The 18,881-nt window shown below is 41.6% G+C and overlaps 1 protein-coding gene across 1 annotated transcript; it reads left to right on the forward strand.

Moving 5' to 3' along the window:
* Positions 1-4,697: 4,697 nt before the first annotated feature.
* Positions 4,698-18,262, forward strand: LOC308401030 (uncharacterized protein; the record flags this gene model as incomplete). Its single annotated transcript, XM_080889094.1, has 7 exons — positions 4,698-4,907; positions 6,504-6,720; positions 7,266-7,381; positions 7,594-7,705; positions 9,883-10,084; positions 13,769-14,095; positions 14,729-18,262. 7 exons carry the CDS (start codon positions 4,698-4,700, stop codon positions 14,865-14,867), a joined length of 1,323 nt encoding a protein of 440 aa, XP_080745220.1. The 3' UTR covers positions 14,868-18,262.
* Positions 18,263-18,881: the final 619 nt, after the last annotated feature.

The raw sequence follows: 18,881 nt of genomic DNA on the forward strand, positions 1-18,881 counted from the left end.
CATATCCATACTCAACAGGCATATACTGACAGCTTCGGACCATTTCTCTGGGATGGCCTCTAGTGTATTGCTCGAGAAAATATAAACAATCCTTAGCACTGTGAGTTTGACTCTCCACCATGTGCCCAAAAGCTCTCATAAATGTTTGATATTGCAAAGGATCGCCATCAAATAACTGAATGTCACGTCTTGGTAACAAAAACAGAGACTGCTGCTCAGCCAATAAAGTTGTAATTTCATTTTGTTTCTTCAAAACTGTGACTAGATGATCATGACCCTCACCACCTTGCACTGTATGTGTGAGAGGTTTTGATTGTGCGTGAGACTGCGAAATCATCTGAGTAGTTGAAACTGCACCTGGAAATACTTGATGTAACTTAGTCTCTGCCCTTTCCAATGAAACGACCTTGGGTTGAAAAGTATTTTTAACCTTGGGCCTTACATCCAATACCTGTGCTTGATGATCACTAGCATCCACACCCTGATATGGTTGTTCTGGTAACAGGTTTGAACGTCGGAGCATTAGGATTTAAAACGGCTAAACGCCCCTGCTCTCGTTCTAAATACGAATTCATTCCATCAGATTTAACATTAGCAGCACTTGAGACTCGGGACATTTCAGAAGTTTTTAAAACATTCACCTTTGCTGCTGAGGCTGCTATTTCAGTTTCCAAGTCAAGCAGCTCCTTTCTTTTCTTAAGCTGTATTTCTTGTTCTTCCAAAGCATGCTTTTCTTTCAACAACCTCTGTCGAACAAGAAGGGCAGCCATGTCAGCTTCTGCCATTATGCGTGCTGACAAGGCAGATGAAACCATTGAGCCACTGAGTGGAGTGATGATTTGCTTTTCTTACAACTTTTATTTCCAACATTAGAGATGCTATCACTTGGTTTAACATCATCTATCGCAGCACCTTTACCAACATTCCCGGTGTGCCTAGCAGCACCAGAACCATTTCCAGCAGGTAATGGATCAGAGGAATCAACACCAGGTGGATTTAAATCTGGCAAATCAAGCTCAGACACCTGATTTTTGCTCTGAGGGTTTCCTTTTGCATCATGAAGCCATTTCTTTATCTCCTCCATAAACTCAGTATTATGTGCTCGCACACTTATAAACCAAGCAGTTTGTTTCTCTTGCTCTTCTTGAGGAAGCAAAGGAAGCAAGGTTTCATGCAGATGAGTCGCCTCTTTAAGCAACACAGACAAATTCTCTAACTGAGCCTGAACAGTTGAAACATTATCCTCATATTGCTTTAACTCTTTAATAATTTTTATGACCTTTTTAATTTTATTAATCTTAGTGTGACGTTCTGTTTGCAGTCTTTCAATCTGATTCTCCAAAGCCTTAGCAGTCGGTTTTGGCTTTCTTTTCTTTCCATCCACATCACCACATTGTATTAATTGGTGTGTCTCCATTTTTCTTCAAAACATTACGAAATCCAAACGCTGAACTGCACCTATGCCACACAGCTTCATTCCAACGCCTCCACTTGATGACATTCACTTCATAAACCCTGGCCATACACAATTGACAGGAGCAATATCCCCCACTAACTGCCTATTAAACCTAACTAACTCCACCTAGTCTTCCGTACATACTAGCGGTGGGTATTTATGTACCTCCATACCGTCAGCTGTGAGGAAGACAAACTGTCTTAAACACAAACTGCGGCGGTACTCCCAAGCCAATGGCTTCAGCCGCCTGATGCACAAATACTAGAAAGCAAATCAGTACAACGCCTTGTGCAGCTGTACTGCTAAAACCTAACAGGGGAACAAGACTCCTGAACAAAATGTGCTTATGTAGCCAAAGGCTTAATCTAAAAGCGGGTGGTAAAAGGCAACAGCAAACTACAAAACTATCATCAATAAAACTCATCTATTTATAAATAATCCAATAAAACCTACAAACGGTTTCTGTTGACAATTTGTTGCGGCTACTCCAACCAATGGCCGCGGCAGGCTAAACATGAGGACCCTGATGACGCGCAACAATAAACGCACAGAACACTTCTGTATCATTCGCTTCTTTATTTCCACATGCAACCGTCCAAACCACAAATCAGCACATGGGATTAACTATCAAACAAACGCACAGACTGCACAAGCAAAATAACTGCAACTCGTCAATAACTGTACTAACTATTATGTCCAATTACAACCTGGTCTATGGCATTAATTAGTACTCCGACATACAAACACCATCAAGTTACAGTCAAATATATCAAATCATTCAAATTGTGCTCAAGTTGCGGTCAACAGAAAGTTTTGCCTCGTGCTCACCCTACCTTCTGCTCATCACATCAGGTGCTGTGAACAGGTGAGTGCAACCACATTTATTATCTACCACACCCATGAGACACGCCCAACACCCATACACCAATATAGTGAGTCCATTTAAACCAACCCACTTCAGACGGGAACCATTCATATGGCTCCTACAGTGAGAAAAGGGCCTGTTAGAAATGGGCAAAGGTTTTAAGTGATGGAAACCCTGGATTTCCATGCAAGTGGTGGGATTGGTACATCATCAACCGATGTCTGTAAAACTGCTGGAGCATTAGTCAGAATTTATAATCTGATATTTGTGTTTATGACTAAACACAATATTTATTACAAATAAATCAGCTAAACATCAGTATGTTAATAAGAACATAACAAAAGTTTTGAGCAGTTTTTCCGGCAAGTACATTACAATAATCCTCAATATTTTTATCCAGTGTTGAAGTTCAATGTTGGTAGCAGAGTGAAGGTTTCGGACACTCCAAAGAGTTTAAAATCCAACAACCTTTGTAATATGTAGAACTTTGAGGACCATCACAAAGGCTATAAAGGTAAACTGATCTAGGAGTAAAGTAAAAATTTACTTCTAAATCAGATAGTAAAAATTCCTTTATACGTGTTAAACTTTCCATTTTAGTGCAGGAAGAGAGGAGTTATGTAGAAACACAGAAGGTGAGGGTGCTAATGTTGAGAATGGACTTGTATGACCTCAGATTTTAATGCAGCAAATAAGAAATTACATAAATTTACAGTAGCATAGCATAGCATAGCAGCTTTATTTATAACTCACTTTACATCCAACAAAGTTGACCAAAGTGCTACAAATATAAAACAGAGAAGAAACAGTTTAAATTACATATAAAATATCTTAAAATTAAAAATAATATAATTAATAAGAAACAAATTAAGAGACATCAACAAGTCCTGCTGTGCTAAAAGCCAAGGTAAATAAATATGTTTTAAGACGTGATTTAAAAACAGATAAGGAAGGTGCCTGTCTAACATGTAAAGGCAACTCATTCCACAATTTTGGTGCTGCCACAGCAAACGCCCGATCCCCTCTGAGCTTACGATTAGTCCTGGGCACGCTCAGGAGGAGCTGGTCTGCCGACCTGAGGGACCGGGAAGGTATGTATGGATGAAGAAGCTCAGAGAGGTACAGAGGGGCAGCATTGGACAAATTTTTAAAAACAAATAAAAGCAGCTTAAAATGGATCCTAAAATGCACGGGCAGCCAATGAAGTAAATATAAAACTTCATTATTCATTACAGTATTCATAAGGGTCTTCTGAACTGCTCTTTGTCCAACTGGTATTCCACACTAGCAGTCTCAGAAAAAGTTGTTTCAGACCCAGGAAAGGTATCAGGAATGAGCTTATTGCCACAAAACATAGTGTTTGACCTTACAGAGTCTGCAAAAAAGGTTGCTGTTCCTGAAACCCCAGGCTCAGATGGAGCATTAGGGAAAATGCCAATTTTACTCAGTAGCAGACTCAGAAAATTCAATGTCAGAGACCGTTTTTGGGTGGAGAAACGTTTGTGAGAGCTCTGTTTCCTCCTGAAAGAGGGAGCTCACGAAGGCAGGGCAGCAGACACTGACAATGAGCAATCAGGCATCACTGAGGCAGGCATGCTGGTCATTGCCAAAACGGACATGAGCAGCAGAGGCTGAGGTTCGACAGCTCCTGTCTAATCTAACTGACAAGAGGGGTGAAGCAAAACCTAGCATGATGCACATGATGGAACTCAGTACTCTGGGTGTCTCACTGCATAAGGGAATTCTACTAACAGTTTGGTCCTTTGAACCAGATTTCAAAATCTCTCCAGTTCATTTCTGCTAACGCTAACCGATCGGGGCTCAAGAGTGGGGAGTTTGCCTTGTAATCGGAAGGTTGCCGGTTCGAGCCCCGGCTCCGACAGTCTCGGTCGTTGTGTCCTTGGGCAAGACACTTGACCCGTTGCCTACTGGTGGTGGTCAGAGGGCCCGGTGGCGCCAGTGTCCGGCAGCCTCGCCTCTGTCAGTGCGCCCCAGGGCGGCTGGCTGTGGCTACAATGTAGCTTGCCATCTCCAGTGTGTGAATGTGTGTGTGAATGGGTGAATGGGTGGATGACTGGATGTGTAAAGCGCTTTGGGGTCCTTAGGGACTAGTAAAGCGCTATACAAATACAGACCATTTACCATTTAACGTCCAGGAGACCTACAAGACCTCTGCCCCATCACTCATAAAGTGCCGTCTGAGAAGGTGAGGCTGAAGCTGCAGCTTCCTTTCTGAAGCACAGAAAGGAATTGGCAAGAATAACAGAGGAGCAAACCACCAGCTAGTGGTGGACAGAGCAGTTGCCCAAAACTGCAAGACCAGGCTTAGAAATCTGTAGCACCACTTGAATTGACTACAAGAAAGCCTATGACTCGATGCTCCACATGTGGCTCCTTGAATGCCTAGAACTATACAAGATCAAGAGGACCCTAGGAGCCTTCGTCAGGAACTCAATAGGAAGGTGGCAACCGCTGGAGGCCAACTTCAAGCCAATAGCACTGTGGTGGGGCGTGGTTTGCGGTGCTGCTGCAGGTGCGATTGACCCACCTGAGCGGCATCCGCAATCACGCCTCACCGGCTTAAAAGTTTGGAGTTTTGGTGAATATGTTTGTTGTTACGTTGAGCTGGCAGCGGGAGACCTGCAGCTCTGTGTGTGTACAGCAACTGGTAAAATCAGAATCAGAATCAGAAAGGGGTTTACTGCCAAATGTTGAGCAGGTTTACAACATTAGGAAATTGCTGCAGTGCTTCAGTGCAAACATAGTGTCATAAATAGCACTTAAATAGACATGAAAAAATAAAAGTAGGGATAAGAATTAAAAGTGCTACGTAGAAAGATATGTGCATGAGCTATACATGGGATATATACATGAGAATAAGAATTAAGAGTGCTACGTTGAAAGATATATACATGAGTGCAGGTGGTGATCAGTGCCAATCATGGAATGATGCAGTGAACACAGCGTAGGGTCATGTGTTAGTAGCGGGAACAGTCATATGGTTATTGTTCATGTGTCCAACAGCAGAGGGGAAGAAACTGTTCTTATGGCGAGAGGTTCTGGTGCGAATGGACCGGAGCCTCCTGCCTGAGGGGAGCAGGTCAAACAGACTGTGTCCAGGGTGAGAAGGGTCAGCTGAGATCCGAGCTGCACGCCGCAATGTCCTGGAGGTGTACAGGTCCTGCAAAGATGGGAGTCTGCAGCCAATCACCTTCTCAGCAGAGCGCACAACACGCTGCAGTCTCTGTTTGTCCCTGATAGTGGCTCCAGCGTACCACACGGTGATGGAGGAGGTGAGGATGGACTCGATGATTGCAGTGTAGAACTGCATCATCGTCCGTGTTGGCAGGTTGAATTTCTTCAGCTGCCTCAGGAAGTACATCCTCTGCTGGGCTTTCTTAATGACGGAGGTGATGGTGGGCTCCCACTTCAGGTCCTGGGTGATGGTGGTACCCAGGAAGCAGAATGAGTCCACAGAGGTGATGGGGGTGTCAGTCAGGATGATGGGGGGGAGTGGGGCTGTGTGCTTCCTGAAGTCCACAATAATCTCCACTGTCTTCTGGCCATTCAGCACCAGGTTGTTGTGGCTGCACCAGGACAACAATAAAGATGATCAAAATGCCACTGGGACTGCCATGTATGTTTACAAGCACAAGTCACCATCAAGTTGGGGAGCTATCAAGGAGATGCTCTGTTCCCACTGCTGTTCTGCATAAACCTGAACCCTCTCAGTGAGATCATTGACAACATTGACTACAGAATGGAGCAATTATCAGCCACCTCCTCATCCACATGGATGACATCAAACTGTGTTGGATTGTAGCTGGTACATCTGTCTCTCTCCATTAAAATACAACTGTCACAAAAATTAGATTTCATATATTAGATATCATAATATTTCTGTAAGTGCTCAAACTTCAGAATTCAGCAGGTTATTGAAAACATTTGCCTTATTTTAGATTAAACCAAGAAAAAAAAGCACTTACCAACATATTCACTTACAGGAACAAGGATATTTTCTGTCATGCACATCTACTATGCAGATGAGTAACACAACATGATTGGCTTGTATGAGTCCAATAAGGCTGTTGATTAGCACTTTGGTGGCAGTGGTTAAACATAATGCTTGTCCTGTAATTTCTCTTATATTAAACCCTCCTTCCTGCCTTTTTCTTGTTCCAGGTTTGTGCCATTGCAGTGGTGCTGCGGAGTGAGAAGGTGGCCTATCGCTGTGTCTTTCGTTGCCAGGAAAAGCAGCTTCTCTCTAATGGTGTGGCCGACATCCACACTCATCACTTTGGTTTTGCCTATGGGACAGCAAACATCATGTGCCCCCTCCCCTCAGGCTGTGAGACACCATCTTCTATTGCCGTGACCTCCGCTGATGCCAACTCTACAAGTACAAGTACAATGTTAACCTTGCTGTGGGGCATGTTAATGTAAATGCCAGTCTGTTTGTCAATTTGGTGCTTGCTTTAAGTTGAAATATCTCAGCAATTAATGAATGGATTTCAAAAATACATCTAGTCCCAGTTCATGGTGTGCATGAGATCAATTAAATACCAAAATATTGATGTAAAAAGTAAATAAATAATAAGGTAAATAATTACTTAATTTTTTAAAGGTTCTACAATAATTTTTCTAAACTTTACATTCTAAGTGAACTATTTGATGACCATTCAGGTTTACATTATGTTGACATTAGTGATTTTCTCATTTTGCCTCCTATGTCACCACCAGGTTTAGACTCCCACTCATTTTGTGAAATATCAATATCTACTCTATAGCCTGTCAGTAAAACAAAGCTTCAGGGAGTAACTGATACCTGAAACATTTTTATATGTCAGTTTGACTTTAAGATTGTTTAACACAAAAAGTATTACTAATTGGAGTTCAGTTACAAAAATAAGATGGTAAAAGTGTATGTTTGTGTGGTCTCTTAAGATGATCCCAACCAAGAGTTTTTAGAGGTGAAGAACCAGCAGGAGAAGACAGAATCTTTTCCTTACAACTTCACCGTCTGCATCTCCACCATGTTTGATTTTACCAACGTGCTGCAGGTACAGTGACATTTGCTTTCTTGCTTTCAGAAGACAGAAAAAATAGATTTTTGAAACTCATTCTCTAAAGTATGCAGACTAAGACAGGAAGAAATAAAACCAGAAAAGGTATATTTTTCCCAGTATTCCTTACAGTTATAATAATAAAGAAACAAGACATTTCTGCCATCCTTGCATATTAACACTTGTTGTTCAAATGTGTTGGATTGTAGCTGGTACAGAGTCTTGAGATGCTGCAGTTACTGGGAGTGAACAGAGTGGTTGTCTATAAAACCAGCTGCAGTCCTGAAACGCAACGAATATTGGACTACTACACACAAAAAGGTGGAGTATGGTATAATTTTCTGTCTGAGTGTGTCTTTCCTTATGACCTCACATCACCAGCTAAAGGCATTTTCCCACAGTGAACACTGAGTGAAGTTGCCAAACACCCTGAACTTCCTTCCTTCAGCTAATCACAACTAATGTTTTGTGATCAAAACATACACTAGTTTACTACAGTTTCCTCTATAAATCACTCCAGTTTGTACTGGATTTGGACTTCTCCAGGCAACTTCAGGATTAGCCTGGAGTTTTCAGTACTATGATAATGGTTCGTGTTTAAACAAGGAATATCAATATGGCATCATAGACAGAAAACCTAACCTTCTCAGGGGCAGATCATTTTTAGGATAAGAGATCAACAAGAGGTTAAGTGTGAAATCATTACTGACCAATCAATTCTTTTGAAAATGACATCATATTAAACATGTTAACCTGGGTCGTTTGGCTCTTGGCAGAGGTGGTCGCGTCTTTCTCCCTCATCTTTCCTGCTTGGCTTCTCTTGTCCTTGTCTAGTCTTGTCTAACTCAAAGAGACTCTCTCTGTCTTGTTCTCTAACCAAGAAATTACGGATTTGATCAATTGGTCTCTTGATGCAATTGACATCCTCTTCTCAATGAGAAGCCTGGGCTTGGGGCAGGCTGAATGGAGGGCGTTGAAGACATCTACCTATTCGGAACCATGATAACGGGGTTCTTGCTGATTGGAGCTGGCACGGCCCTGGTTTACTGACGACTAATGGAAACGGTTACAGCTGCTCAAAATCCCATAAGGCCGGCTGGATTGATGCCGTGGGTAGAACGCAATATGGATAAAATCATAGAGAAGCTTGCGACTCCGCAACGGGAAATTGATAGATCTGTGAACCAATGATGGAACTGGAATGCAGAAACCAAACCTGAACAACCACTATCTTTATGTGGCCTCCCCTAACCAGCTGGAAGCTCCAGGGCCAAAGCTGGAACAACAAATTCTCCCAGATAACAAGACGGTGTATGACTCTCTGCCCTTTCCTCCTACTTCTTCAAGATCACCTGCGTCGGCTTGGGGATTGTCGACTTTTGTTTAAAACTGGTGAAAGGGCACTCTCTCGAGTTGGACACACACACATGCACATGCACTCAGACACAGATATACAAATTCCCCCCATCTAAAGTTTTGGTCTTTGTCTGACACACATCAATAGAAGCAGCTGTATCACCTGATGTTTATTTTATTTTATTTATGTATTTATTTATTTATTTATCTAATGCTGGCTATAAACATTTTCATAACAATTGTATTGTTTTATAAAACTTGATATATAATTCTAAAACAGGATACAAATTTGTACTTATAGATCTATCAAATTTGCAAGTTTGTCTTGTTTATGTGCTCTCAGACCATCAAACACCATCAGGGCTGCAGCTGAAATGAGTGAAAGTTAAAACTGTCTTACACATTTTGTCAGATTCTCCCGTGTCTTTATGTTCATGTTTCCACTGTTTATGCAAGTGAGTCATCTTGACTTGCTGTGTATTACAGAGACCTGGAACTGTTTGGTGGTCTCAGTATTGAGACTGCATGAGCTCTCACAGGATCCTTCCGTGGCCATGCTCACAAACTGGATTTATACTTAATATTGGTTTCTCTAATGTTTAATGCCATTAAAAATGACTAAAACTAAGTACCTAAAAGAACTGATAGTTCTCTGTGGATTTATGTATTTTTTTGTTTCACACATGGTACAGCAGTAATTCATTTCCTATACACAACCTTCCTTTCAATTAACAACAGAGCCTTTCACTTAGTCACACAGACCAGTTCTAATATTGGAAACCTTTATGAAAACTAGCATTCATTCTTGGATCATGTTTGAGAGCAACAGATGAGAGTCTGTTTTGTCTGTTTTTAGTGCAGCCAAAACCTTAGGTTGTTTTAATGAGATCATTAAGTTTTTGCGTTGGGTTGTTTCTTAGCCATGTCACTGCTGCTGCTCCAGGTTGTTTATTACTCTAGTCTTATTCACTGAGACAAAAAAAAAAACAGGTAATGTTTTGTTTTCATGTGTCTGCTTCACCATAAAGATCCAGAATGCATTTCACCAGTTCAATGATTTCAGTTTGAGGTTGGAGTTGCAGTAATTGTAATGTCTAGTTTTAATTACTGACATTGAACTGCTTCCAATGTTTTTTTCTCAGGTTTACTGGAGGTGATTCCTTGGTCTCTGTCCAGATATGTGAACGTGTCTCGTGGCTGGCTGCCTGAACATGGTCCCGGTGAACTTCACTACTTTGGTCAGATTCCTGCTCTCAATGACTGCCTTTACAGATACATGTACCAGTCCAGATATGTGGCTCTACATGATATAGATGAGCTCATACTGCCCCAGAAAGTCGTCAGGTATGTGTGTGTATTTTCATGGTTTATTATGAAGATGGAAAATATGTGCAGTGATATACTAAAACATGTGCTGCAAACATACATGGAAATACAAAATATAAGACAAAACAAGAACAGTTTGTATGATTAGAGAGGTCAATGAGGTTGAAAGTCAATATTTATAATGTTTTAGTAGTCTTTAGTAATAGTTCTCCAGGCTTCTTGAAGGACATTCAAAGCTCTTCTTTGGATGTTTGCTGCCTTTCGTTTTGTCCTCTGTCAAGATAATCCCCTAACCCTGGTGGTCCCCGTTTCATAGCGCCGTCACGTTTTTGACTCAGTGCACGTTCTATTACATCTGGGGTTCCGGGCCTTTGTTAAATTGGTCAGCTTCAAGTTTGTTTGGCCAGGCCTTCGCAGGTCTGTTAGTGAATGGACTGCAGCGTGCGTTCCATGCCAGCATGCAAAGGTCCATAGGCACACCAAGGCACCCTTTGAACCATTTCTCATCCCTGGCAAATGTTTTTGATCATGTGCATGTTGATCTGGTGGTTCCTCTACCGCAGTCACAGGGTTTCACATACCTTTTGTCCATGGTTGATGGGACCACCCGGTGAACAGAGGTGGTCCCCCTGATATCCACAACTGCGGCGGTGCTTCCGTATTTCCCTGTCTCAGGTTTTTATGTTTCATGTTCCAGGTTTCTAGTCACAGGCTTTTTGTTCCTTTATATCAGGGGTAGGCCAGCGGGGGAGCTGGCCCCAGGGAGGGGTCACCTGCCCCTCCCTTCCTTCCCTCCCCATCTCCAGCTGCCTCCCTCTTCCCGCTCCACCACAACCACCCACACATGCAGGGCCTTGGAGTAGGGGTATGTCACCAGGGTGCAGAGGAGGCTACCCCCCCCCCCCTCTGTCCCCTTCTGGCTGCCTCTGCCTCAATTTTATCCCACAACTTAGACATTCACATTACTCACACCCTCATTACACATACATATAGGATCTTGGGGGTGGGCACGATACACGGAGTCCAAGTTACCATCAGGGTGTACACCTCACCCCTGGCATCGTTGCCCACCTCTCAATTTTAAATACACGTAGACATTGAGGGCTAGCAGGAGGGACTATGCGCTTACCTGCTGCTCTCTGGCAGGTAGCTCCATGCCCTCCTGGGTTTTAATTGCACCTTAGAACACACATGCATCAACACTACAATGAGCGGGTGGAGGGAGGTTTGGAGTCTTCTCTCACCCCCATTCTCTGCGGCCTGCTGGAGCGGGGGGGCTAGGAGGAGTTGGCCGTCCGACTGCGGTCTGGGGTGTGGGGCCTCCCTGCTGCTGCGGAGTCGGGGCGGTCTGCCTCTCCCCACCGCAGGGAAAAGGGTAACACCACCTGGGTCTGGGTGCAGTTCCCCCCTCCAGGGGCAAGGGTACCTAGACCCGGTTGGTAGAGTACGCTTGGGGAGTGTGATCGTGTATACAGCGTCTCTTTATGTCTGTCTCCACGTTGGTTGAGTGTGGTGTAAGTGCATATGAGAGCATGAGGGTGGGAATGGATGTTTGTGTCTGTGTGTGCCTGTATGTCTGTGTCTATATGTCAGGTTGGGTATCAGACGCCACCTCTCTGGGGACATCTCAGGCCTCCAAACCTTGGAGGGCCTATCTCCACCCACCACCACTTCCCCTGCCGGTGGCGGACTCCCTCAGGTGTCGGTGCGTTGGTGGTTCTTTGTGTCTGGGGGTGGGCGTCCGGGTACACACCGGCTCACTCCTTGGCGGCCGCTTATTGGGGCTCGCTCGGGCCATTTCGGAGGTGGGGTGCCCCCGGCCTCTCGGCCTGGGGCTCGGTCACTCAGGCACAGCTGGCTGCCGGCGGAGCTCACGGGCGTGTCACTGCAACTCCCCCTGGCTTCTGCTCCGCGGCTGCTGAATGAGCCCTCATCTGGGACTCTCCTCAGCTCTTACTGGGACAGTGGCGCGGCTGCCCCTCTGTGTGTCTTCCTTGGTCTCTTGTGTTCTGGGGGCCTCTGGATGTCTGGAGTTTTGATCTCCTCCATACCTGCTTCATACCATAGAGGACAGGGCTGTGGCTCCCCACACTCCCTAGCAGATCATTACATGGAGAAACCTTTGGAATACAAGCATGCTGATCCACACAGGTATGCACACAGGTGTACACATGGGTGTTCACAGACGCGGACTACAGCTTTCTTGGCTGCTGCCTCAAAGCACATTGTGCGCTGTCTATCTTGCGTGCTGCACAATATCGTTTATTATTTAGTAACTATTGATATCTACTGCTAGCTAGTTTATTGTGATGGTGCTTTTTTTTTCTTATTATGTTGCTCTTTGTTGTTTGCCTTCTCTTCTGTTTTTTTTTTTCTCCATACAGGTGACCCAGGTGTTTTGTTTTTTTTGTTTGTTTGTTTGTTTTTTTTCTCTCTTCCCCCCCTTCTCACCGTCTCTTCTCCCCTTTGGTTTTCTTTCTCTCCCTCTCTTTCTTTCATTCTTTTTCCCTGTCCTATCCCCCAGTCATGTCTGTCCCGTTTGTAGCAACCGAAAATAAAATAAATTCATAATTATAATAAAGGTCAATCAAATGGACCAATATGGCAAGGCCATGATGATCCACTTGGTAAAATAAATCCGCTTGGCATCTTTCTTGGCCTTAAGACAACAATTCTGATGGCTATAGATCCAAACGGGACAAAAAAAAAAAAAAAAAGATGTGTCTATGATCCATCACAGCTGATTTAAAGGGCTAAATGACTCCTCAGCATTTCTTGAAGTTCTCCAGAGGCCTGGTAATGAACTAATCATTGGATTCAGGTGTGTTAACCCAGGGTGCGATCTAAAACCTGCAGGATACCGGCACTCGAGGCCTGGAGTTGCCTACCCCTGCTTTATATTATTATTTTGTACCTGCTCCCATCATTAACTGATCATTAACTAATAAAACATTCTTATTGAACGATTTTATGTATTGAAAAAAAATTCGGAAACCTGACGATCTGGCTTTGACTTTTTATGCCTCATCAAGCTTTGCCTTAATCGTCAATTCTTTATCAGTCAGCATCAGACATCCAGTCATCTCAAAACCAGTTCTCTTGTTGTTCAGTCAATGTTGAACATTTTTCTTCATTTGAACTTCAGCTTATTAAAGTTAGGAATAAGTGATTTTTATTTTGAAAGTACAATAAATAAATAAAATGTGTTCTCTTATATTTCTTTTATACAACACTTTGATCAGCTATTTATCTTTTTTTTCTTTGATAGGAATGACAAATATCTTGCTTTATAAATTTGAAGTCTGCAGTATGTATATACGATGTAGAAAGGAGTAAAAACGAAGAAAAACCATTAAATAAGAAGGTGTGTCCTGTTGGTGTGTATTGATGACAATGTCAGCCAAAATTTGGATTCATGACACCAATAGTAAGTTAGTAGACTTGCCTAAACGATTCCCAGGTTAGTGAAATAACAAACAAACAAACATTAAAAGTAGAAGGTCAAGTCCAAGGTTTGGTCCTGAAATATGGGAAAATCCAAAGAAAAACTTTGAGAGATCACTTAAGATCACTTAGAGATCACTTAAAACACATTATTGAAATTGTTTTCAACTTTCCTGCTGTGGTTAGTCATCTTTTAATTGCTTGTGTGCTGTTCAAGTGGTTTTACATGTTATAACTATCTTGTTATTCTGTTGCCAGCTGGGTAGAGTTGTTGCCGCTGCTGGAGAACAAATATGGTGCCAACAAGTGCTACATGTTTGAAAATAACGTGTTCCCCATCAATATCATGTTGGCTCCTCCAGCATCCCAAAGTCTGCCACCACAGACTGACTGGAAGAATGTCACTGGTGTGAACATTTTGGCTCACCTGTACCAAGAACCAATCATTGAGGAGACTCATTACAGTAACTTCAAGATCATTGTCAACCCTCGAGCAGTGTTTTCCACAACTGTTCATGGGGTTCTGAAGTCACAGCATGGCTGCTCCTGGATTGACAGGAACATAGCACGGATGTACCACACAAGGTAAATTAGTTAAACAATTCCTCATCATTAGTTGCTACAAAAACCAGCAAAAATTGTGCTCAATCCCATGATAGTCTGTTTCCCTTTTAATGCTATTCTGCTGTGCTTCACTGGATAAACCCATTATTAAATCTGTTTGTTTACCACACTAATATTTCTTTCACCTTCCTCTCTTTATCAACAGATTCATGTTTTTGTTCCTGAGCAGTGACTTTTAATTTATTAAACGCTTAGTTCCTTTTGTTCTGAATATTGTGGATATTATTTATACATTTTACAGATTTCACCCTTGTGCATTAAGATCTATTGTTTCTTTAGACTTTCTGGGGTCAGAAAGAATTTATAATGGTAGCCAAACAAGGACACTCACCGAGTTCCAGGAGGATTTGATGAAAATTGTAAAGAATGTATTTACAGTCAAATCTGATTACAAACAACTTGGAAATTTTTCTTTATACAAAACAATTGTCTAAATAAAGATTACTTATTTATCACTGTGTTTTTACCTGTAAGATATACTTCCAACAGCATCTTTGCTAGCACGTAATTTTTAGATATTTTTATTCTGAATCTTTTGTCTCTCTTATAATGTATTAAGCACATACAACCTGTTTCATACAATTTTTTTTGCAGATTTCCGAGACAACCCAACCTGGCAGAAGACAAGCTGATTTATGATGGCAGACTGCTGAGCTACAGCGCCCACTTCACACCAGCTGTGAACAAAGTGCTCAGAGAGACTGGATTCCTACCAGAGCACAGCACACAATAGGCTTGGTGCATAGCTAACTCCCTTTGAGAAACAGAAAATAAACAAACAAAAAAAAAACAGGGGAAGTTTTAGGAGTGACGGCGAGAGAGAGAGAGAGAGAGCGAGTTTTGAGATGTGAGAGATTCGTGACGTTTAGCGTGTTTGGAGTGTGTAGTTAATGTTGTGTCTTGTGTAGTTAGTGTGTAGTGTTGTGGATAGTTTTGTGCTGTGTGTGAGAACAATGAGGCGACTGCTGTCTCCAGGTAGAAACAGGAGTGATACACCTGCTGCTGTCAGACCTGCAGGTATCAGGCTGTGATGTTCTTCTTTATAGTGGACAGAAATTATTTCTTTTGGAGAGGCACAAATAATGTGTGTGGCATCTTATTGAATGCAGAACAGCTGATTGTTCTGTAAATAGTTTGAAATGGTTATTTAAAAAATCAAGGTAAAAGGTAAATGGATGCAAATAACTTTGTTGTTTGCAAAACTTGTGCATATGATTTTAAAATTGACAATTTATATTTACATTTAAAGTTATGAAATATGATTCATTAAACATGTTTGTGGTTGTTACAGTAAAAAACTTTTTCTACTCTGATTTTTATGTTTTTTGTCTGATTTTAGATCAATTGTGTTAATACAGTCCGTAAAAATGAAAACAAAACTGTAAATTCAGACACGTGAGGTTGTGCTGAAAAGGATGATACCAAACGAGGCAAATAAATAGTTTTTAAAGGTAAAATGTGGAGGAAACATCAAAAGTAGTTAAAAATGGCCGATTATACCCTGGACCCCAGAGGGTTAAATGTTTTTTTTTTAAAGTAACGCAATAGTTACTTCAAGTAATTAATTACTTTTAGAATCTTGTAACTCAGTTACTAACTCAGTTACTTTTTTGAAAAAGTAACTAGTAACTATAATTAATTACTTTTTCAAAGTAACTTGCTTTGAACACTGCTGTTCACCGGGACAGTTTTGCTTGCAGAGCTATGGACTCCTCCTCCTTCCTTTGAGTCACGGCTTCTTAAAGTTGGTTCATCAGATATGTTTTATTGTGTTTTAATTTACTGCCCTCCCGGCCCCGCTGGTGTTTTTATTCAAGATTTTACAGACTTTTTAGAATAATAATTATAATGTGTACTTTATCGATCCCCGTGGGGAAATTACTCTTTCTGCATTAGTCTTTTCCCATTTACTTAGTGAAGCAGTGGGCAGCCACAAATCAGGCACCCAGGGAGCAGTGTGTAGGGACGGTACCTTGCTCAGGGATACCTCAGGGTAGTGGATTCGAACCCCTGACCTTCCAATCATGGGGCGACCACACTACCTACTGAGCTTGCATTATTAAACTAGAGAAGGTCTTAATGATTGGGGATTTCAACCTGCACGTGGATGATCTTAGCTGTAGCATGGCCTCTGACTTTCTATCCATTACAGACTCTTTTAATTTTATTCAGCATGTCTCTGGACCCACCCATGTTAAAGGCCACACCTTGGACCTTGTGTTTTCTCTTGGCTTAGACAAAACTAATGTCTGTGTTAAGGACACAGGTGAGTGACCATTCCTGTGTTATTTTTAATCTTAGCTTCCCTCTGTACACACCACCTTCTAATCTCATGTTCCATAAGCGGTTCATGAATCAGGATGTTGCTTTGAAGTTTTCTAATTTGTTGGACCGTTATGTGATCAGTGGCTGCACTGATGCTGATGTTGCTACTCAGTGTTTTAACAATCACTGCTTGGAGATTTTAAATTCAGTGGCACCTATGAAATCTGTCATTGCTGCCCCAAAAAGAGCTCATCCATGGATAAATGATGACATAAGGAAGGTCAAAATAATCTGTAGGAAAGTAGAACGCCTTTGGAAATCAACTAAACTCGAAGTTCACAGGCTCCACCTTAGGGAACTTTGGGTTTCCCTACATGAAACCATAAAAACAGCCAGATCAGGATAGTTTTCTCAGTTAATCTCATCAAGCAAGAGAAATTTCAAGGTACTGTTTAACTCCATAAACTCTATTGTTTCCCCCGTGGTCCACCCAGTACCCGTGACCTCCATATCTGAGAGTGATGACTTTCTGAATTTCTTTGTGGATAAAGTTGATAATGTCCGTATGAGCATTGGTTCTTCAATACTGTCTGTTTGTGTCTCTGGGCCACCTCCCCCTCATTTAATGTCAGTGTTTAACCCAATGACCATACATGACCTTTCACTCCTGCTGGATAAAATGAAAATTACCACTTGTGCAAATGACATTCTACCTGCTGGGCTGTTTAAAAATGCTCTCTCTGTCATTGTAGAGATATGCAATGCCTCTCTTTCAACAGGTGTGGTCCATAGGTTCTGTAAGCATGCTGTTGTTGAGCTGATATTAAAAAAGAGCAGTTTGGATCCAACTCAGCTTAAGAATTATAGGCCTATCTCTAAGCTCCCGTTACTGTCGAAAATTCTGGAAAAAGTATTTGCAGATCAACTTACTTCTATTTTAGAAAAACATGAAATCTATGACAAATTTCAGTCAGGTTTCTGTAAAAGTCACTCAACAGAAACCACATTACTTAAAGTCTCTAGTGACATTATCATGTTAGCTGACTCCGGAGCATCCTCAGTCATGGTTTTGTTGGACTTGACATCTGCCTTTGACACCATTGATATCTCTAATCAAACAGCATCTTGGTTCTCTTGGCTCATCTGTTCACCTGAGCATCAGGTACCTTGGTGTGATCTTTGATTCTGCCATGTCCCGAGAACAATACTCTCGACAGTTAATTAGGAACTGCCTTTTTCAGCTAAGAAACATCTCCAAACTTCGAACTTTGCTGTCTAAATCTGCGTTAGAAATGGTTATTCATGCTTTTATATCATCTCGCTTAGATTATTGTAACAGCCTTTTCTTTGTTTAAGCAAAAGGAATCTGGACCGTCTCCAGTCAGTCCAGAATGCTGCTGCAAGGCTTTTAACTTAGACATGAAAAAGAGAGCACATTACACCAGTTTTACATTCATTACACTGGCTTCCAGTACATTTTAGAATTCATTTTAAAATCTTGGTACTGACTTTTAAAGCTTTGAATTGTGATGCCCCTGCCTACATTTAGAACCCCACACTCCCTCTCGCAGCCTGAGATCATCTAATCAAAGGCTCTTGGTAATCCCCCAAATACGTTTTAAAACCAGAGGAGATAGATCTTTTAGAGCGGTGGACCCCAGGTTGTGGAATGCTCTCCCTCCATCATTACGTTGCCTTGATTGTATTTATTCTTTTAAAAAGCAGCTTAAGACTCATTTATTTAGATTGGCTTTTAATTAGATTTGTGCTGTATGTTTGATTGTGCTGGGGGGGGTTGATTGTTTGTTTGTTGTTTGTTTGTTTTTTATGTATTTCTTTTTTTATATTACTGTGAACTACTTTGTGGCTTTTATCCTGTGAAGATTTACCTAGCATTGCTAGGATTGATTGATTGATTGATTGATTGATTGATTGATTGATTGAATCTTTATTTTGAATATGTTGAAGAAGTTAAACAACATGAAAATAAAAAGAGACAAACGAACAAAGCAAAACAGAAGGAAAACGAGCACCCACAACTACGAATAACTTTCATGTTCAAAAAGGAGCAGGAGGAAGCATGCGCTTATTCAATCCCACCCCCTTTCCACTATCTAGTAATCAATATGTTTTTTAATGTATTAATTATATGTGTATCTATCTATATACATATACATATGTACATACACATATACATACATATACAGTGGGGCAAAAAAGTATTTAGTCAGCCACCGATTGCGCAAGTTCCCCCACTTACAATGATGACAGAGGTCAGTAATTTGCACCAGAGGTACACGTCAACTGTGAGAGACAGAATGTGAAAAAAAATCCATGAATTCACATGGTAGGATTTGTAAAGAATTTATCCGTAAATCAGGGTGGCAAATAAGTATTTGGTCACCTCAAACATGGAAAATCTCTGGCTCTCACAGACCTGTAACGTCTTCTGTAAGACGCTTTTCTGTCCCCCACTTGTTAC

This window comes from Rhamphochromis sp. 'chilingali' (assembly GCF_963969265.1).
Source record: "Rhamphochromis sp. 'chilingali' genome assembly, chromosome: 8".
NCBI classification, from domain to species: domain Eukaryota; kingdom Metazoa; phylum Chordata; class Actinopteri; order Cichliformes; family Cichlidae; genus Rhamphochromis; species Rhamphochromis sp. 'chilingali'.